Raw genomic sequence first — 22,602 nt, forward strand, 5'->3', positions numbered from 1 at the left:
TGAGCTCCCGTCTTCAGTCCCAGCTTCTGCCAACCTAGCAGTTCGAAAGCAAGAAATTGCAAGTAGATACATAGGTACTGCCTCGGCGGGAAAGGTAACAGCGTTCCGTGCACCTTGGTGTTCAGTCATGCCGGCCACATGACCACGGAAGCGTCTTCGGACAGCGCTGGCTCTTCGGCTTAGAAACGGGGATGAGCACCGCACCCTAGAGTCGGACACGACTGGTTGGGGACACCTTTACCTTTACCTTTATTCCTCGCAAGGGCCACTCTGGTTTAATTCCAATAATAAAAATAGAGTTACATGTAAGTAGTTACAAGATGCACTCAGAGAACACAGATGCTAACGCTGGATCTTTCCAGATGTTCTCAGAAATGCACAAAGTATATAATGTGTAGTCCTCTTCAGGAATTCTACTCACTATGTTGTATGAATGTGTGAAGAGAGGAGTGTTCTAGCTCCACCCCGTCCATTGTTGCATTTGTCACCCTGTACATGAGGTGACAGTCTGAACAGGAGAGACCTCTCTATTCGTGCAGGATCTCCATGCATGCAAGGCAACAGATGCAATGATGGAGGGGTGGGGCTAGAGCGCTCCTCTCTTCACGAGTTAGAACAGAAGACGAGCCCTGCTGGATCAGAGCAAGGGTCCATCTAGTCCAGCATTCTGATCACACAGTGGCCAACCTGCTGCCCACGAGGAACCCACAGGCAACACATGAGTGCAACAGCACCCTCCTTCCATGGTCCCCAGCAACTGGTGTATACAGGCACACTGCCTTTGATACTGGCGGTAGCATGGAGATCAACATGCTAAGTAGAATGCCTGAAGAGCAGTTTGTGTGTGAGTTTGAACTTTTGGAATAGGAAACTCTCTTGGGCAGTTGATAAAATAGCTTCCAGGCTACTTTGCCTGGATTCTCCCCCACGTGGAGGAAAATGTGCAATGAATCTGGCCAAAACCAGCTTAGAGCCCATTTCCCTTGTGCCCGAGAGATATCTCTTCTTGCCACTAATGGATCCATGTGGTCTTGCCCAGTGGAACTTTTCTGAGTGAAGAAGGGCTTTTTCCAGCCTAGTTTAGATCCTTCTGGGGCTTTAGACCATTCAGTAGCTCAATGTGACAGCTTTGCAGAGTACTTCGTGGATAAAATCTCTCAACACACATAACAGAATGAATTCATTTGGAGAAGTGGTGGATTTGGACAAGGTGCTTGGTGCTGGTCACACCACTGCACACCCACTGGATCCTTGTCCATATTTGCTGTTAGTTACCTGTTACCTGTTAAGGTAAATTGCTAGATCCATCCTGATTATAACTAATGCATCTTTACATGAAGGACCTAATGCCATCAATCTTTAAAGAAGCAAATGTGAGGCTACTGTTAAAAAAAGCGTTCCTTGAGCCCTGGTTTTGGAGAATTATGGGCTGGTTTCTAATCCACCATTGCTGCCCAAGGTTGTCAAATTCTCAAAGTTGTCAGTTCCAGACACTTTTGGAAGAAATGGAGTATTCAGCATCCATTTCAACCTGTGTTCTAGCTGGGGGACCAACTACCTCAGTCACACTGGTACACAATCTGTATGGGTGAAAGACTGGGGGAGTGTGGCCCTTTTGACACCATTGACCATGGTGTCCTTTTGGATGGCTTGAATTGGGAGTAAGTCATGCTGCCCATCCACCAAGGAGCAGAGCTCTAAAAAACACATAGAACAGCTTGAAATGGTAGAAAACACCACAACATGTGATGTGGCCCTTAGGTTTAGGAGGGTAAATCATATTGGGTAAAAATGATGGCTATTCATATGTTTTCCTTCCCAATTTTTTCGTCTTACATTGTGGAATGAAAAATGAAATTACAACTGCTTCTGCAAGGCAGAGATGTAAAGCTATGGCACATTAGTCAAAACATCATTTAAATTCAGAATTTAATTTTGTTAAAGAAAACAGTAAAGTCTCATACATATATGAAAAAGAGAACTATAAAAAATAACAGAAGCAGTGTTTAGAATCATTATATTTGCATACCGCTCCTCTTTTACCCAAGTAAAAAAGTTTAAAATGTCTTTTACCCACCTCTGTTAAACCAGAAACCTCTCCTTTGGCTAATGGCCTTATGATAGATGGGGTGAACACTCTGGCATCTGACACAGGCTGCCCCCTCATAAAGTGCTTCCCTGCTTCAAAAATGTCAACTTCCACCATTTTACCCATGAATTTGGGGTTCTTTGGCACGAGAACCTTGAAAAGAATGATACAGACAACTTTTTCTAACTGGAATACATAAAAGTACTTGGGTTTTTCATTCAGAAAGGGGAAAAGGTAAATATCAACCAGCAAAGTTCAAAGCTCAATCGCTCACATATTATAAAATTTGGTAACATCTTTATATGCCTTGGCAAAAACTTATGCAGCATTAGATCTACTTTTTCTTTCTGGCTCTTTAAAGTATATCCTCAGGATTTGATTATATGCAATCTAATTAATTTTTGATGAGAACATTTTATCCACTTTGATTTATAATCAAAATATTCTTTGTACTTAAGAATTGCTTTGTTTTAATTTATTTGACTCTGATATGCATAATAGTTAAAGTAAAGATATTGTCTTTCATATAACTTGGAATTCATCTACCCTTATAAACATATACTTATGTATATAGCTGGAAATCAGCTGTGAACCATTTCTGCCCGGAAGAACTGCTAGTCTCTGAACTAAAAAGTGAAGTATGGAAGCCATCTAAATAAGGGTCAGTCAGATACAAGGGAACCTTCAGATGAAGGGCACCATTTTTTAAAAAGAAAAACATGGAAAGTACATAGATGAACTAGAAGAATTAATGTTTATATCAGTCTTTCCAAACTCTATATGTGCTGAACTATAAGACCCATCATCCCCCACCAGCATGGCCACTGAATGATGAAATGTTTAGTCCAACACATCTGGAGGGCACTAGGTTGGGGGAGGCTGCTTTATTTAATTGTTACAGGAAGGAAGGAAGGAAGGAAGGAAGGAAGGAAGGAAGGAACTACAACGTTTCTTCTTTTTGTAGTGGTACCTGCTCGTAGAATCGATTATGAGCAACATAAAATTTGGAATCAAATGATTCTTCTGTCACGAGAACTTCCTGTCTCTCTCCAATCTGTGGAATAAAAAATGCAAGTAGTGATCAGTCAAGACGTGACGCCATTAGTTACCCTCTGAAGAAAGGAGGGACTAAGAAACTACCTTTTTCAATTAACAGGCTGTTGCTGGATAATTTAGTACCCCACTGGGAAAAAGTACCACTTCAGGTTATCCATATGACAGATAACATGATTACAAGAGATTAGCAGAGTTTGAACTATACAAAATATTTTTTAAAAATCTAAAGCTCACTTTTAATCGCCAAGAGCGTTCAATGTGAATCTAAAAAAAGATCTACATCAGTGCATCATATATGAACACATGCATGTTGCATGTGCATCTCCATGGTACAGATATGGATTTTCAGATCTTTACAGGTGCTCCACCTATAAATATTGTACATATTCCTGGATTATTTTTAAATTTCTTGACTTGCTTTGACAACTGCAGTTGCAGGACCTCACAATGTTATCCACTGTCTAAAAATATTAACTGCTCCAAGTTTCTCTTATCTTTGTTTTGCTGAGCAATAATTACAGAAGTACCATAAAGATTCTTAATAAAAAAATAAAAGTTTTAAAATCATAAGCTACAAAAATTAAACTATTAATTACCATTTACTGATTGCCTTCACTGGAAGACAATCTCCAGTTTTAATGAAACTAAAAGTCATAGTTAAACAAGGACATAGTTATGCATTATATTATCTTAGTGTAGTGAAGACTGCTTTCTACAAGAAGTATTACAAAGTACAGTTCATGTGAAAGTCCTACCCTTATGCAGACTTCAGGTTTGGGGGATACACAGAATTAAAGAATTCTGAGCCCAGTAATTTGCTTTGAGTAAAGTTCCAGAACTGAATGGAGCTCACAGTCCTTCCACACAAAAATCTACTCCTGGTTACACTCCTCACCCCACTTTACTCACTATCAACAGTATAATGGTGTGTGTGTGTGTGTGTGATTTTGTTGTTGACATTGTTAAATAATTGGGAGTAAGAAATCTTTGCTGATCTAATTCAAATAATCCGGAAATCTACCTGTAGATTCTGATCCACCTGGACCATCCCTTGACTAAACCATTTTTTTTTCTTATTCTATTATTTATTCATTTATTTTATACCCTACCTTTCTACCCAAAAACAGCACTCAAGGCGGCTTACAAAACAATTTAAAATAGATTAAATAATAAAACACATTGCAGCACCCAACCCACAAACCCATATACAGGCCAAGGGCCTTCTTGAATAAAATGGCCTTTCCCTGATGTTGGAAGGACAACAGAGAGGAAGCAAACCTAGTCCCCCTTGGGAGAGAGTTCCACAGCCTGGGAGCAGCCACTGAAAAGGCCCCCTCTCACGTCGCCACCAAATGTGCCTTTGATGGTGGTGGTCTTGAAAGAAGGACCTCTCCAGAAGATCTTAAGGACTGGGCAGGCTCATATGGGAGAAGGTGGTCTTTCAGGTAGCCTGAAAGGCGAACAGGGCTTCATAGGTCATAAACAGCACTCTGAATTCTGTCTGGAAACAGACCAGTCGCCAGCAAAGCTACTGTAAAAACGGAGTTGCGTGCTCCCTGTAAACAACCTTAGTCAACAGTCTGGCTGCAGCACTCTGGACCAGCTGAAGTTTCTGAACAGTTTTCAAAGGCAGCCCCATGTAGAACATGTTACAGCACTGCAAAAGGGATGTAACTAAGGCATGTGTGACTGTGGCCAGATCAGACAGGAATGGGTGCAGTTGGCGCACTAGCCTCAGCTGTGCAAACACACTCCAGGCCACCGCTGAGACCTGGGCGTCCAGGTTCAAGCCCAAGTTGAGGAGTGCATCCAAACTGCAAGCCTGAGTCTTCAGGGGGAATGTAACACCATCCAGCACAGGTTGATTCTCTATTCCTTGATCTGCCTTTTGACTGAGCAGGAGCACCTCTGTCTTATTTAAATAAAATTTCAATTTGTTTGCCCTTATCTAGTGCATTAACAATATCAGGGACCAATTTAGAACCAGAACAGCTTCCTTGGATTTAGATGGAAAGAAGAGACAGAGTTGTGTGTCATCAGCATACTCGTGGCATCGAACCCCAAAACTCCTGTAACCTCTCCCAGTGGTTTCATGTATATATTAAATAAGATGGAACCCCAATGGGCACCACAGGCCAACCGCCATGGTGTTGAACAGGAATCCCCCAGTGCCACCTTCTGAGATTGGCCCTCCAAGAAGGACAGCAGCCACCATATAAAAGTGCCTCCCAGTCCTATCTCAGACAGATGCCCCAGAAGGATACCAAGGTTGATGGTACTGAAAGCTGCTGAGAGGTCCAGCAGAACTAATAGGGACACACTCCCCCTATCCAGTTCCTAGTGCAGATCGTCCACCAAGGTCACCAAAGCAGTCTCTGTCCCATAACCAGGTGTGAAGCCAGATTGAAATGGATCTAAATAATCTGTTTTATTCAGAAATCCCTGGAGCTGAGAAGCCACCACAGACTCCAGCATGTTGCCTAAGAATGGAGTATTGGAAACTGGCCAAAAATTATCCAACACAATAGGGTTCAGGGAGGTGTGTTTTTAAAAAACAAAACAAAACAATGGTCTCACCACGATCTCCTTTAGGCAAGACGGAATCACTCCTTGTCATAAAGAGATGTTCACCACTGCCCTTACCCTCTCAGCCAGTTTTCCCCGGCTATTTTATAAGCCAGGAAGGGCAAGGGCCCAGCACACAAGTGGTAGGCTTCACTTCTCCAAGAATCCTGAACACCTCCTCAGGCTGTACAATTTGAAAAATATCCATTGTAAGGACAAGCAGGAACCAAAGTTATATTCGCTGGACCTGTATCAACTATGGTATCCAACTCGTCACAGATACAGTCAATTTTATCTGCAAAGTGTGCGCAAATTGATCACAGCAGGCTATTGAGTGGTCTACCTCTTCTTCTTGCAGGCCAGAGTGTAACAGGCCTCTGACCACTGAAAAATCTCCACTGGGTGACTCTGAGCAGATGCAATGATGGCGGAGAAGTAGAATTTCTTCGCTGCCCTCATTGGCATGGAGTAGGCTTTCAAATGAGCTCTAGCCTATGTTTGATCGGATTCATTCCGAATTTTCCACCAATGTTGCGCTAGTTGACATCCCACTCATTTCATTGCTCGCAGCATCCTGGAAAACCAGGGGGGCTTGTTGGGCTCCACTCCTTGGGAGAGGACACTCATGCGCGATTGTATCTATTGCCTGGGCCGGGTGTCTGTTCCAGAGATTAACCCTGCTCCTGGCACTCCACGTGGAGGCAATGGCGAGAAGTGCCTGTTATCAACTTCAGCTGATACACCAGCTATGCCCATTCCTGGAATATGTGGACCTGGTAGCGGTGGTGCATGCGCTGGTAACCTCTAGGCTCGATTTCTGCAATGTGCTGTACTTGGGGCTGCCTTTATATTTGGTTTGGAAACTTCAACTGGTACAAAATATGGCAGCCAGATTGGTCTCTGGGACATCCTGTGGAGACCATATTACATCAGTTTTAAAGTCTTTACACTGGCTGCCAATTTGTTTCCAAGCAAAATATGAAGTGCTGGTTCTTACCTTTAAAGCCTGACATGGTCTAGGTCCAAGGTACCTTAGGGAGCGCCTTCTCCCCTACATCCCAGTCCACCACCTAAGGTCCTCTGTGGGCTCTCTGCTGCGGCTGCCTAATGTGAGATTGGCAGCCACACTCAAGAGAACCTTCTCCTTTTCCACCTCTCAATTGTGGAATGACCTGTCAGTTGAATGCACTTGGTGACCTTGTTGAAGGTTTTTAAGCAGGCATTAAAGACGCTATTATTCTGGCAGGCCTTCCCTTTTTAGAACTCTTGTTCCTTTTGCCGACTTTTGTATACTGTTTTGAGCGGTGTTGTTTTAAGCTGTGTTTTGTTGTTGGATTCTTTAAAAATGGTTTTTAGTTCAAAGTAGTTTTTAGTTATATGTTGTTTGTGTGTATTGTCCATGTGCTTGTATGTAAATGGTTTTCAAACTGTTTATATTGTATTTTAATGTTTTAACTTTTGTAAACCTCCCAGAGAACTTCGGCTATGGGGCGGTATAGAAATGTAATAAATAAATAATAAATAACCAGGGCTTTGACACAATTGCCTGCCGAGGTGACAGGAAAATCCCCAAGAGCTATCTGAATCCATCAGTCTCTTGGGGAGGACCATCTTAATCGCCCCCACTCCTGCAGAGGCTCCAAGTCCCAGAAAGTCTAAATCCCACAAGGTAGTGATCTGTCCATGACAACAGAACTATAGAAAGTTCTTCCACCCCTAGACACCATCATCCCACCCTACACAGAAAGCCAGATCGAAATTGTGCCCTGCTGAATGAATGGGGCCAGATACTAATTGGGACAGACCCATGGTTGCAATGGAGGCTATGAAGTCCTGAGCCACTTCTGAAAAGGCAGCCTCAGCATGTACATTGAAGATCCCCAGCACAACAAGTTGTGGAGGCTCCAGCACCAACCCCAAGACCACTTTGGCTAGCTCAGGAAGGAAACAGTTGAGTAGTGGGGTGGGTGGTACACCAACAGAATCCCTATTCTGAAAACCCACTTTCAGATATACAACTTGAAACTGGAACACTGTGGGATGGGGGACCTGGACAGGGGGATTAAATTATGATACACCACTGTGACTCCGCCTCCCCATCCCCCAGGTCCTGGCTGCTTCAACACAGAGAACCCAGTTGGACAAAGCTGGGAGAGATTTACTCCTGCAGTCTCATCCAACCAGGTCTCCGTGATATAGGCCAGGTGGGCATTCTCATCCAGGATCAAGTCCTGGATGGCTATTGTCCCATTCATCGACCTGGCATTCAGGTCAGATATTTTATCATGCAAGATATACTGATGTACTGGACTGGATCTTTTGTTCCGTTATGGAAGGAGATAGAACCCCTTCCCTGAGTAGAAGCTCTTTCTATTCCTGGAATGGAAACATAGGGTCCAAGCTAGCGGGTTAGATATGGGCTTAGTCATACTTAGAGCAGACCAACTGAAATGAATGGGGTCTAGGTTACTCATGCCTAACTTAAGCCTCCTTGATTTCAATGTGTCTACTATGACTATGTCTGGAACTAGCCAAATGTCTGTAACGCAGGTTTTCTATTTAATGAAAAGAAAATACAGTTTTTTTGCTTTTCTAAAAGCCAGGTGAACAATAAGAAAATGTCAAACAGAGCCAACTTCAGTAAAATGAGTTTTTCATGAAACCTACCTAGAAAAATACATAAGGTTAACACATAAAATTCTGACCTTAAACTGAAAAATATTTCTAATGTTATCACAAAAGAATTAGCCACAAACACCTTTATATTTATTGCTGTAATGTCACATTAATAGTGAACTATTGAAATTACATTTTGAAAAAAGTATGATCCACAATTTCTTTCAAGTTAATGAAAATCATAACCTTTCCCTTTCAATTCCTCACTGAAAACGAATAGAGCATATCAAGTGCAGACTCCAGATTATATGGTAATTTTGTAAACTCTTTTTGCAAATATTTGCTTTCAGGCTTATCAGAAAATAACAGAATCCCTCATGTTATGCATGTATGAAAACCTTTATATTGTTTCCTATATTTCTGCATATATAATACCTTGACAATTACAGGAAAACATTCCTGTAACGAAGCTATAGGATGGGTTCGTACTTACAGGGTTGCCCGCAGGTACAGTTGGGAATGTGTGGAAGCTGCCGCAAAAGCTCAAACGGCAGGTGAACACATGTACTTCCAAGTGGAAGAAATATGCATGGCAGCAACCAATTTGTGTAATTGCACTGGTCCTTTTTTGGGCTACAGGCTCCGCAAGGAGGCCTGGTTTTCTCAATGTATGAACATTCCTCGCCTGCAGGCCTGCCATCAACATGCTGCCGAGGTGCTTAGATGGGGCGTGAAGTGTGAACCAGCCTGCACATATAGATTTTGACCATAACGGAAGAACTGTAGTTAATTTGAATGTCAAGTCTCCATTTTGGATGCCAAAGATGTTTCAGCTTAAGGGGTTGTGAGTTTCAGACTAAACCACCTTTTGAATACTGAAGCATTCATAAACTGTGTAACTTCTCCTCTGATTAAGTTATCAGCATTCTCTCAGAAAGGATATGTAAATTTCTGGAGAAAGTACTCTTGTTAAAACGGTTTACCAACCAATTCTAGGACTTGCTATTTTTTTCTGTGTTCACCTGTATCAGGCTACCTCAACTGGTGTCCCTCTGGATGTTTTGGATTACAACTTCCCATCAGCTCCAGCCAGCATGGCCAGTGGTCAGGGATGATGGGAGTAATAACAAAACATCTTTAGGGATCCAGGCTGGGGAAAGCTGGCTTATATAATGAATACCCATTGGAACCAGAAAATGTCAAAACAAACAGAACATAAATGTATGCATTTAGGGAACAAAATAATAATAATAAAATCCTTCCAGCATCAGCCATTATCATTCTTTCTCTCATTCACTGTGGAATAAACTGCACCACAGTATCATAGTATTCTCTACTATTAAGATAACCAGAAACTACTCTGTATGATGGTGGTGGTAGACGTGTGCTAGTTTGTTTAAAAAGCAGATGTGGAAAAGTGAATGTTGTACAAAAATAACTGAACTTCAGTTTCGTATGACCGGAGAATTCTGCACAGGAAGATTCACTTGTGTCACACAGGTAATATCTGTCAACTTCCTATTGACCAAGGTGATGGTCTTGGAAAAGGCATGTATCTTTCGCCCAGAGTGTCACTGCTTCCTGACACTGAGTGGTATGGCTCAGTTGGCAGTGTTGTGCTTGATACAGCACATGCTTAAGCATTTAACACAAACCACCAGGCTCCACTCCTTTACCAAACAGTTGGATATGATGGTGGAATCCAGGCATCCTTGTTATCTTAACTAACACATTGGACTGAGCTGTTCAGCAGCAAGTGGCTAACCTGTTTTGATGGAATGGTGGGCCTATGTTGACTGTCAGAAGGGCCATGGCCCCTCTGGCTTGCATTGGATCACCTTCTCTGATGTCACCGATGGGCAGGGCAGGGCAGGGCAGGGCAGGGCAGGGCAGGGCAGGGCAGGCCTTGGCTGGTCACCTGAGTGTTGTTTGTGACTTGAGAGAACTTAGAATTGGAATTCCAAGGCATATGCAGTATATATTGGCTACATGTCATGGTCTTTCAACTCATACCTTGATGTTGCAAATTAAGTTAATTTTCTAGAACCTCTCAATAGAAACAGACTGATAAGCAACATTTGCTTATGTTGTGCATTATTACATGTCAAAGCCTTTGGGATAATACATAAGTATATAACATATCCTCTGTACTGGGCATAATGATCCAGAAGCTGCAGCTGGTGCAAAATGCTGCTGCCCGTGTGTTGACAGAGGCAGTGAGATGTGAGCATATCTCACATGTTTTGAAATCTCTGCACTGGCTGCCAGTGAGTTCCCAGATGTAATTCAAGGTGTTAGTCCTATTGTACAAACCCCCAAAAGGCTTAGGAGTAGGGATGCTGGAGAAATCTGCAACAGATTCAAATGAGTTTGGCTTTCTATGAATCCAAGTGGCAGATTCTGCAATGGACCAGCTTTTTCTGAGTCGCGTGGATTCTGTGGACTGTTTTTTAATTTTTTGAGGGGATTCTCACAAATTCGTGCTTGCACTAATGTACATTTGCACTTCCACAAGTAGAATGAAATTCTTGTACGTCCCAAATTCTGTCAATGAGCTGACAAAATTCCATCAATGAGTGGACAACGGAAAGAAAGATGCATGATAATCCATGAAACATAGACAGAATGGATTTAACAACATCCATACATCCCTTCTTAGGACCCAGGTACTTGACCTTCCCCATTTCCAACCATCCCTGGATTTAAGATCAGTGGGGGAATCTTTCCTTGCAGTGCCCTCAAGGAATGTGGCCCTGTGGGGCTACCACACATGGCAGCACCCCAGCTGTGGATCTCACTTCCAGTAGAGATTTAGTTGTCCCACATGGTGTTGTCATTTAGGCACCAGTTAAACACCTATTTATTTGTATAGTCTTTGGGGGTATAGGCAAGTCTTTTGATTGATTCTGCTGATGCTTTTATTGTATTTTATTATATATTTTAGAGTCATTCTTTTAATGTTGTCTATATGGTGCATTATCTTCTATATAGCCACCCTGGGTGCTTTGTGAGGAAGAGCAGGATATGAATAAAATAAAATAAATAAAACAGCTGTACAATACATGTAGTGTTAGTAATGCTGTACACACAAACGCCATGTTCTCCTCTTCTTCATTTAGCAAAACAGAACTGATCTAGGCAACAGATGTACACAGTGCAAACCTCCATCTTTTCAACTATTTCGCTGCCTGGCTTGAGGCTGGAGAAGCAGGAAGGATTAAAAAGAAGTCAAAGAAAGCAGGGTTTGAATAGCATCTAGTTAGCATAACAAAAGGAAGCCCCTCAGTTGTTTAACATTGGGTAATGCATCTCATTAAATACAAGTGAAAGAACAATTATTTAGGCCCCCTATGACTACTGTTTGGCACTGAGATATATATCAGAGAGAAATCACAGGGCCATTCTGCTGGGAGAGCTTTTGCTTTCCCAGCCCAGCAATCCTGCTTCAGGGTAAATAGCCCACTTCCATTACTGTGCACCTGCATCTGACTGCTTCATTTTGATTTGGTCTCTTGCTGTGAAAATGTTGCTTCTTCAAGCATATACAAGCTCTGAAATGCAACTCATATGACAATTATATTCAGAGATGTCAGCGGTGACCTAAAAATGACAACTGGGCCTCCATCTATCTGCTTCTTTTTAAATTTTGTTATGTTTTACTGATTTCCACTCCCTTACTGTTGCTCTTGTTTTGTACAATAGGATAATCAAATTAAAATATAATGCTGGCAGTTCTATAAAACTGTATTTTAAAAAGAAATTAAACAGGTAACATTTGCCTGTCAGAGAATTAATTTTATGCTTCATGCCTCCCAAAGATTGCCTCTTTTGATTTTCTTTACCAAAAATATGGTCTTGAAGTGACCATATTTAAGGATGCAGAATACATTAATTGCTATGGAAACCTGCATTGGTTACTTATCATGTGCCAACTTCAATGTCTATAATTACAGTTTTTAAAATCAGTATAGTAATAATACAGGTACATATAAAAAATACATATTCCATCACTACTTCTATATATGCATATTCAAATTTTAAAAATCTGTGAAAATGACTTATTCAATAAAATTCTTTGCAACTAAAAATAATCTTAAGATTTAAGTGCATTTATTTTCCAGATATATCATACCTATATAAATTACTTTTTAAAGAACTGATCTACAATATTATCATGGTAATAAAATCAAAAGACTTTTGATTATACTGGTTTTCCAAAAATTTAGAACATTGGTCTAAGCCAAGTAAAAGTTCCTAATTTCTTATATCCTTCACATCCTTCTCTAACTCTCACCGACTGAGCATGTTTAACCACAAGTAATATCTACCATATTCATTTCAGCCGTAACTTCCAATTGTAGGCTACTATATTTTTACACTTACAGGCAACCTCCAACCTTGCAGTTCTTGAAAGATAATGTATTAACTGTTTATTTATTTCTTGCACAATATCATCTATATAGCCTAGTAATAAACACATTGGGGTAAAAAATAAATTGCAAAGGAAGATATATTCTGAATAACCAAAGAACTCCAAACATATTTCCAGGAGGCTTGAATTATCTGACAACCAAACCACATATGAAAGCTATTGTCATGACGCAGGGTTGTGATTCCCCCTCCTCAGGAGGAGAAGCCTCTGATACAGATCTCTCAGAGTCAGAAGAGGACATGGCTGCGGAAGCACCTGTTGGTGCCCCTCTCGTCTTAGGGCCCTGAGCCCTGTAAGAGCCCCGTAAGAGCTCCTGGGACCTGCCCTCCTGCTTCTGGAGGAGGTTACATTACTAGCCTCAGATTCCAAGAACTCTGTCCTGAAGCCATCACCACACCCCAGTTCCCTCCATGCCAAAGGCTTCAAAGGCAAGCACGGACCCTTTCAAGGAGAAGGCCCCATTCAAGTGTGAGAAGAGCTAGCTTGCAGCCTCCAGGAAGTGGAAGGCTCAGTCTGAGTCTGCCAGTTGTTGGAGCAACATACAAGCTGAGCTTGTCTGCCTCCTGTAGAGGCCCACTTGGAGCTCTCCATGGTGCTATACACTCTTTGATTTCTCTAACTGGTATCTGACCTTGCTTCTGGACTTTCCCCTGTGTTGACCATCCTGGAACATGGCCCTTCCTATGCCTGACTTTGCCTATTGGAGCTGAATCTTTCTTTGTTGATTGTATCCCTGAGAAGCTGGGTGTAGCAGTACCCTCAACTGGGTTAGCCCTCATACTTAACAGAATCTGTGGCTTGAAACAGTATAGCTATTTTCCTCTTTTTTTCCCAAGTTGAGAAAATATTTACTTTGTAGAATACATTGTTCAAAGGCAAGATATTATATGCTGTATTCTTAGTATTTGTTGGTGTTCTTGAGCCTGGGGTTCCATCAAGCATCACTTGCCTAGTGCAGATGAAATACTGCCAAACAGGTGACTGGGGATGCCATGTAAGCTTGTGAGCTTCCTCCCTCTGTCTTACAGGAATTCCCCTCTCTCTTTCACTAACTATGGTTAGTGTTATGTGCAACCGGCATTCTTGCTAATCATAGCATCAAACCACAGTTTGCAACCATGGTTAGAACCAGGCTTGGACTGGTGCATGCATAGAACTAACATAGTAAGCTCCAAAATTAAAAGGGAGGGGAGAATGCCCTCATGAGAGGAGACGCACACAAGCCCACAGGGTGCTCTCAACAGTCTATCCATGCTTAAGTGACTGGGCAGCATTACATCTGCACTGAACCAATGCAGTGTACTACATGGATGCTGCTTTTGCAACTCTGGTATAGGGCACATTATAGGGCTAGGGACTTCTGCACTAGTACAAGAACGTTTTCAAGGTTGTGCAGCTCCCATTCATTTTAATGAGGGTTGTGCAGAACTTCCTGATGTATTGTGGCCTTTATGGTCAGGAAGTCTCATTTTTGAGAATAGCTTTTGTTTTGTTTCTTTTTTGGTTTACATATTTTGGAGTGAGACAAGTTTGCCCTTTGGGGAAATAAAATATAAATATATAATATCTATCAGGTTGCATTTGTGTGACATTTTCACTGTCAGATCTTAGAAGAGAGTAAGAAGAAGAAAAAGACTGAAAGCTGAAAGGCAAAATAATGCTGAGAATTCTACACAACCTGTATCTATCCACACTGATAAAGAATTAGAAAATATTTATTTGCTGACAGTTCTAATAAATGTCTAAGTTAGAGAATCGGACATGTTCATGGATTAAAAGCACAGTAAGCAGCAGGGCTTGCATCAGTACCTGGCATCCTCAGGCAGCAGCCAAGGGCCCAGCATCACAACAGGACCCACCGCTATTGCCTGCTCTGGGCCCATTTATTCCTTTATTTATTGTCCCAGCTCTCTAAGAAGCACTGGGTGGCTGGGCCCAGCTGCCATATTCCCATCAACATTAGTACCCCCAACTATGCTCTAATGCATGTGAAATCCACATATTCATGAATGCAAAAACAGTTTTATTTATTCCTTTGAAAAAGTAGCTCGTTCATATGTATACCTTTTTAATTCTTTAAAGGTAGTGTCAAAAATGTACATTGCCATCAAACTGTTAGGATCCTTGCACCCTCAGTTTTGGCTTATTTTATCAAATGGCTCAAGCCTGTTTCGTCCATTTAGAATACAGACAGCATAGAATCATAGAATAGTGGGGTTGGAAGGGGCCTACAAGGCCATCGAGTCCAGCCCCCTGCTCAATGCAGGAATCCAAGTCAAAGCATCCCTGACAGATGGCTGTCCAGCTTCGTCTTGAATGCCTCCACTGTGAGAGAGCCCACTACCTCCCTAGGTAATTGGTTCCATTGTTGTATTGCTAAGTAAAAATAACATCCAAAAGTCCAAAGGCTCTGCATGGCCTGAGGGGGTTGCTCCACAGCAGATTCTACAGGTCAGATTCTTAGAAATCCAAGCTCATTTTAGTCCACCTTGAATTTCCCCAGCATCCCTAGGTACAGACACCAAAATCAGAGGTGCCCCAACAACCTTAGTAGGAGAGAGTTGAACTCTGTAGAAACAGATGAGTAGTTGTCACCATATCATGAATAGTTAGAAAGCACTTTGGTGTGAAGAAAGCACAAATGTAATTATACCTGCACTTTTAGGTAAGAACTATCCCTATGTCCTTTCTAGAAAGTTTTTTGTTTTTGTTTTAAATGTGACTTCATCCACTTGTGCATCTTTCTGTTAGCAGGATTTAAATAGCTGATTTGAACACAGTGTTCTGCTAAATTTCAATTGATGCTAAAGCCTTGCAGGAATATACTGGGGGAAGGGTAAAAAAAATTCCTGCCTTTCTCCAAAATCCTCAAAGTTGGCTCCAGTTGTGGTTGGTGAATGGGCTGGTGTAAGTGGAGAATATCTCCAGCATCAGAAGGCAACATAGAGGTGGTAACCCTGAACAGAGTCAGGAGGCTACTTACTCAGCTAATGCAAAAAAAGCAGCAAATCTAGATTTGATCTCTTCAGTACACTCCCTGCCTCAATCAGTCCTAGCAATGACTGGAGCTCAAAGTAGTTGTTAGCAGGGGGGACATGGGAATGGGGGGGAGGAGCTAAGGAATAAAGATGGTTCTTTGCCTTCTACTACCAAAGAAACTACCAGGAGGTGGGAGAAGAAAAGGAAGCAGAAATGAATAAAAAGAGTTATTTGATCCTCCTTCCCCCAGTTCCTCTTGTTCACCTGCTCCACAAATTTCCAGTAGTCCACATTTTGTGTCTGCATGGATATCTGTATCTTTTATATTGTATTATATATGCATTTTAGCGTGGGCCGTTAGAGATTTCATTATATTAAACAGTATAGAAGTAAAATGAATAAATAAATGTGGTTGACATCCTTAGCACATTTCAGTAAATTTGTACTGTGTTAATTTTCCATTCATCATCAAACTCTCTTACAAAGAGAAACCAATGTTGACTTTAGTGACCGAACTCCTCTCTTTGCCACTGAATATTAAGATACACATTGACCAAGTTTGAATGATCTGCAGTGGCTCGGCGTGGGTTATTTAACCCATGATGAGCTGCAGAGCCTGCAGGCACCACATTGTATATTGAGCTGTCACTCAGAGGTTGTTGTCTCGGATGAACCTGGGAAGCATGGGTTATGTGAGGCTAAACAACCCTCGCATAACCATAAAGCAGACCAGGGGTTAGGCGAGGGTTGTTTACCTAACCCTCACCTAACCCACGCTTGCCGGGTTCACATGACATGACAACCCTCGAGCGGGGCTTGCATATTCAAAATGGCGGCAGATGCACCACAGCCTCATTATGGGTTAAATAACCTATGGTGGGCTGTCATGTCATGTGAACAGTCCCATTATTAAAAGCTGAAGCATCATCCCCATCCTTTTTTCTTTTCTTTTCTTTTACGTACTGAGTATATCATAAGACAGCAAGGGGAGAATGTGTTATTGCTTTCTTACTTAAGAACTGGAGGGAAAAATAATAAAATTGGCAGTTAGAGAGAAAACACTGTAAGCATAACTACTCAGAGTGTCTCTTGTGCAGCCCATTCAAATGAATGCAGCATTGTGATAAAATGCTAGTGTATTTACAGAAACAGGCAAAAACAGGATTCAGCAGGAATCAGACTACAGACAGCTTCACTATGTATTATCTTAAGCACATTTTGGTCATTAGAGAGCTATCAGCATTGGCAAAAATCTATGCATTTGACATTTTGCAGTGTATTGTTGCAATGATATTGGGATTCAAGTGTAAACCTGTCCCATTCATGGCACACAGATGTTGGCAAAAGGTGAACTGTACACTATTGCAACTGCTGCCAGGTGTTTTACATAAAACTGTATAACAGTTTTCACTTAGAGTTATTTTTAACTACTACTGTTTCATTGTTCCCAATCAATTTGTGGTTTGTCAAGATCACACGCACTCCTGGGGAGGTGGGGAGAAGAAAATTGGACAGAATGTTAGTTGCACATTTTACCTCATATCTGGTTCTATACAGGCTAGAGATTTGTGTGTGTGTGTGTGTTTTAAATAAAGAAATACTGAGAATCCAGACCAGCTAATGGTCCAAACAAGAAGCTGATTGTATGGGGAATCATGGGGAATACGACTAACTGGGCCACTGGAAGCCTTAATGTTGGAACTAGAGCCCCTTCCCTTCAAACAACATTTTGTCCCTAGGACCCCTATAAAGTCTCTTAAGTTGCTTGAAAGATAAACCTGGAATTCTAGATGCTTTGAGGTTAAATCCAACTGGATGAAGCTTTTATTACATGTCAGCAGGGAGGAAAATTTCAATCATTATTTTCCCCAATATTGTGCAGTACTGCAAGATTAAATTAATGGCTTTAGATACATGTCTTAGTACTGCCAATATAATCCTACTTAAGGCAAAGTACCCAACTTGGGAATGATTAGAAGGAAAATTCTTACCTTGCCATGCTCATAGTGGGCAAAACTCTTGTTCCTCACCTATTTTCAGAAGGAATGAGCAGCTAATATGGATAAATGGCACAGGAAAAAAAAAGTAGCGTGTAGTACGGAAGTGGAAAGAAGCAGACAGGTGAACCGATTATGCTTAAGAGCTTTTTAAATTAACAATCCCTTTTTCACAGCATTTTTTTTTTTGCAATTATTCTTTAAAAGTTTTTGCCTTTGGCTTGTTTAACCCCCACTCCCTCCTCATGACCATAAGGCTAAAACTGAACATGTTAATGATGTTCTACCCTACTTTCTGAATAAAGAGTGGAGTTCGTTAAAGTGAAGGAAGCTACTGAAAACTCCTCCGACACATGCATGTTTATGCATGGCTGGCTGGGGAATGCCAGAAGTTGTAGGACTTCTTTCTGTCTAAACATGCATAGCCTTGTGCCCTAAAGGTAGGAAATCAGGAATTATGTGACTGAAATGAAGGCAGATTTGTTAACTGGCATTTAAAGAGGCAGAAGTTATTTTTCTATTGCATCATACTTTCTATGCTGTTTAACATCTACATGAAACCGCTGGGGGAGGTTATCTGGAGGTGTGGGCTGAGGTGCCATCAATATGCAGATGTCACCCAGCTCTACCTCTCTTTCTCATCAACGAAACGAGGTGAGGCAGTGGCTGTTCTGAATCAGTGCCTGGGCACGGTAATGGACTAGATGAGGGCCAATAAACTGAAACTCAATCCAGACAAGACGGAGGTACTGTTAGTGGGTGGTTCGTCTGCCTGACTAGGTGATATTCAACCTGTTCTGGAGGGGGTTGCACTCCCCCTAAAGGATCACGTTTGTAGTTTGGGGGTGCTCTTGGATCCAGAACTGTCACTTGAGGCATAGGTGAACTCAGTGGCACGGAGCACTTTTTATCAGCTTAGGCTGGTATACCAACTACGCCCTTATCTGGACAGAGATAGCCTAGCTACAGTTATCCATGCTCTGATAACTTCTCGTCTGGATTACTGCAATGCGTTATACATGGGGCTGCCTTTGAAAACGGTCCGGAAACTTCAGCTGGTCCAAAATAGGGCAGCAAGACTGTTAACAGGGACTGGCCAGCGAGCTCATATTACGCCAGTACTTTTCCAGCTGCACTGGCTGCCAGTCCATTTCCGGGCCCGATTCAAAGCTCTGGTATTAACATTTAAAGCCCTTATCGGCTTGGGGCCAGGTTACCTGAAGGATCGCCTCCTCCCATATGTGCCTGCCCGGACCTTAAGATCATCGTCAGTGGCCCTTCTCCGTGAGCCCCTGCCAAAGGAAGTGAGGCGGGTGGCTACTAGGAGGAGGGCTTTTTCTGCTGTGGCACCCCGGCTCTGGAATGAGCTCCCTGGTGAGGTTCGCCTGGCACCTATATTGTATTCCTTTCGGCGCCGGGTGAAGACCTTTTTATTTTCCCAGGCATTTTAGCATTCTAAACTTTTAGCTTTGCTGTTTTAAATCTGTATTTTAAACTCCTGCACTGCTGCTAGGTTTTACTGTGGTTGTATTGTTATATTGTGGTTTTAATGTTCTATATATTTTAAATTGTTTTATTGTGTGCTGTTTGGTTTTAATTTTTGTGAACCGCCCAGAGAGCTTCGGCTATTGGGCGGTATAGAAATAAACAAACAAACAAACAAACAAATAAATAAATAAATCATACGTTGGAAATCGTTGTGTACATCTGTGTCCTCTTGGTTGATTGAAACCTGACTTGATTTATATAAAGCACAATTAAGACCAAAAGCAGAACTCTTATTTGAGGAAGAGGTAATCATGTATTTTTTTGGCAAGAAATTGCTGGAGAGCAGGGAGGGAAGCATCAAGAAGAGGAATCTGCATTACTGAGGTGATGCAGGATACTGTAGCCCTCAGAAATGTTATCTTAGGAGACCACATGCAACACACAATAAGACATCATTGCAGCTTTTCAGCCGGTCTGAAGCTATTTTCTGTGCTGTTAGATAAGTTATATGTCAGAGTGCAGTTTTCATGGGAAGGTGAATAAGAAAATTTATGAACAAGTGTTCTGTGCTAGTAGCTTATACTCTGTCAGTATCAGCAGATAGCAAGGTGTTTTCTTTCCTCACTAAACTGGATTTTACTACCAAGAACATAAGGAAATAAGAAGAGCCATGCTGGATCTGTCCAAAGGTCCATCTAGTCCAGCATACTGTTCACACAGTGGCCAACCAGCTGCCCATGGGAAATCCATAAACAGGACACGAGTGCAACAGCACCCTCCTGCCCATGTTCCCCAGCATATGGTGTACACAGGCATACTGTCTCTGATACTGGAGGTAGGATACAGTCACCAGGACTAATAGCTATTCATAGCCTTCTCCTCCAGGAATTTACCCAATCCCCTTTTAAAGCCATGTGAATTGGTGGTGATCATTACATCTTGTGGAAGTGAATTCCACAGTTTAACTATGGTACTGTGTGAAGACGTCCCACCAGTGGGACTCTGTTTTTAACCTCCAGTGAGTAGAGGATCAAGCACAGGCTACTCTAGTACAATCAGAAAGCTAGACACAAAAAGGGAAAAGAGACTATGGAAGGACAAGACTCCAGTGGTGGTGACCTGCAAGGTGTGTGCCATGTTTGTTTTCTTGCCTGAGAACAACATGGCCTACATGTGCAACAAGTGCAAGTTGATCACGCTGCTGGAAGATAAAGTATGAGGACTGGAGTGGCGACTGTCGACCCGCCAGGGAATAAGAGAACACGAAGAGTTCTTGGACAGAACGGTGGAACTACAGCAGCAAAGTGAACACCAGAATCTTGAAGAGCAACAGCAAGCTGAGGCAAAAGAGGAAAATGCTGAGGTGAGGAAAAATGAAGTAGAGGATACTCCTTGGAGAAGGGTGACAGTTAGGAGCAGAAGAACTAGAAGCCACTCTGTACCAGTGGAAGCAGTGGAACTATGGAATCGTTTCCAGGTACTTGCGGATGAGACTGGAGGAAAGCCTGCAGAGGAAAAAGTACAGGGGAACCTGCATGACAGTGAGCAAGAGGCTGAAGGTCAGTCAAGCAGAGGCAATGAAACCAAGGCCTACAACAACAAGAAGAGAAGAGTAGTAGTAGTGGGAGACTTCTTGCTGTGTGGAAACCCAAGTATGTCGCAAAGACCCGTGGACTCACCAGGTATGCTGTCTCCCGGGAGGACGGATTAGAGACGTGACTGAAGGGTTGTCTGTACTCATAAAGCCCACTAACAGGTATCCCTTTTTCTCATCCATGTGGGAACAAATGATACTGCTAAGTGGAGCTACAAAGAAATCATGTCAGACTTTGAAGCTTTGGGAAGGAAACTCAAGAACTTTGGGGCCCAGGTAGTTTTCTCATCCATCCTTCCAGGAGTTAGAAGAGGGATAGAAAGGGAACGAAAAATACTCCAGGTGAATGACTGGCTACTAAGGTGGTGCCAATGAGAGAGATTTGGATTCTGGGACCACAGGCTATACTTCCTGGAAGATGGACTGTTGGCAAGGGATGGGTTGCACCTCACAAAGGATGGGAAAAATGAGTTTGGCCACAGCATGAAGAACTTCATCAGGAGGGCTTTAAACTGAATCCTACGGGGAAGGGAGATGTAAAGTTGGGGGTAACAATGGATGGAGGCTCATGCACCGCAATGGAGAGAACAGCTCTAATAGTGCCCAATAATAGTCTTCAGAAACATGTAGGAAGAAAGCCAGACTATGAAGCACATGGTCTTCGGTGTCTATATACTAATGCCCAGAGTATGGGAAACAAACAGAATGAACTTCAACTCTTAATACAGGAGGGAAATTATGACTTGATAGGTATAACTGAGACTTGGTGGGATGACTCTCATGACTGGAATACAGCAATTGAAGGATATAACTTGTTCAAAAAGAACAGGAGGAACAGAAAGGGAGGTGGGGTTGCTCTATATATTAAAAATATATATCTCTGCACAGAAATACAGGAGGATGAGCTTGGTAGCCCCATCGATAGCCTCTGGGTTAAAATAAATGGAGCAAAGAGTAAAAGGAACATGGTGGTCGGAGTCTACTACCGGCCACCCAATCAAGGACAAGACGAGGATGAAAGTTTTGAAAAGCAAATAGCCAATGTTTCAAGAAAGCATGATGTAGTAGTAATGGGGGAATTCAATTTCCCCGATATTTGTTGGGAGACAAATTCTGCAAAACATGGCCCCTCCAGGAAATTCCTGACTTGTGTGGCAGATAACTTCCCCCTACAGAAAGTAGAGGTAGGAACTAGAAGATCGGCTATCCTTGACTTGATCCTAAGCAACAGAGATGACTTAGTGGGTAAAGTAGCAGTTACAGAAACTCTGGGGGAAAGAGACTATGTTATACTTGAGTTCTTGGTTCTAAAGGAAGCAAAAGCCGAGCGTAGCCAAACACATATCCTGGATTTTAGGAAAGCTGATTTTAATAAACTCAGAACAATGATAACTAAGGTCCAATGGCCAGTGACTCTAACGAGAAAAGGAGTCCAAGATGGGTGGAAGTTTTTAAAAAAGGAAATTCTCAAGGCACAATTACAAACAATTCCAACAAGAAAAAAAGGGTGGAAGACAACAGAAGAAGCCAATGTGGCTTCACAAAAAGCTTAGAGATGACCTGAAAACAAAAAAAAGGACACACATAGGAAGTGGAAGGAAGGCCAAGCAACAAAGGAAGAGTACAGGCAGGTAGCACAGAATTGCAGGGATGGTGTCAGGAAGGCTAAAGCTGAGAACGAGCTGAGGTTAGCGAGGGATGCTAAAAGCAACAGAAACGCTTTCTTCAGATACGTGCACAGTAAAGGACAGAGGAAAGAAATGGTGGTTCAACTATTAAATAAGGA

General features: G+C 42.1%; 1 protein-coding gene across 8 annotated transcripts in view; it reads right to left on the reverse strand.

The window, feature by feature from the left end:
* Positions 1 to 22,602, reverse strand: part of CDKAL1 (CDKAL1 threonylcarbamoyladenosine tRNA methylthiotransferase) — a 461,612-nt gene that overhangs the window by 21,897 nt on the left and 417,113 nt on the right. For 5 of the 8 annotated variants that reach the window (XR_014790207.1, XM_084850143.1, XM_084850140.1 and 2 more), the window contains 2 exons: positions 3,060 to 3,143; positions 2,078 to 2,242 (listed from right to left, as the gene is read on the reverse strand). Coding sequence is in view for 6 of the 8 variants with exons in the window: in XM_084850143.1 (XP_084706269.1) it covers positions 2,078 to 2,242; positions 3,060 to 3,143 (249 nt within the window). In the remaining 2 variants the exon portion in view is untranslated. Of the gene's footprint in view, positions 1 to 2,077; positions 2,243 to 3,028; positions 3,144 to 22,602 lie in introns of those variants that run through there. The other 3 variants (XR_014790208.1, XM_084850141.1, XM_084850142.1) reach the window with 2 other exon arrangements.

The sequence above is a fragment of the Heloderma suspectum genome, chromosome 4 (genome assembly GCF_057233095.1).
Source record: "Heloderma suspectum isolate Gila_16-S chromosome 4, 16-S_ref, whole genome shotgun sequence".
NCBI lineage: Eukaryota > Metazoa > Chordata > Lepidosauria > Squamata > Helodermatidae > Heloderma > Heloderma suspectum.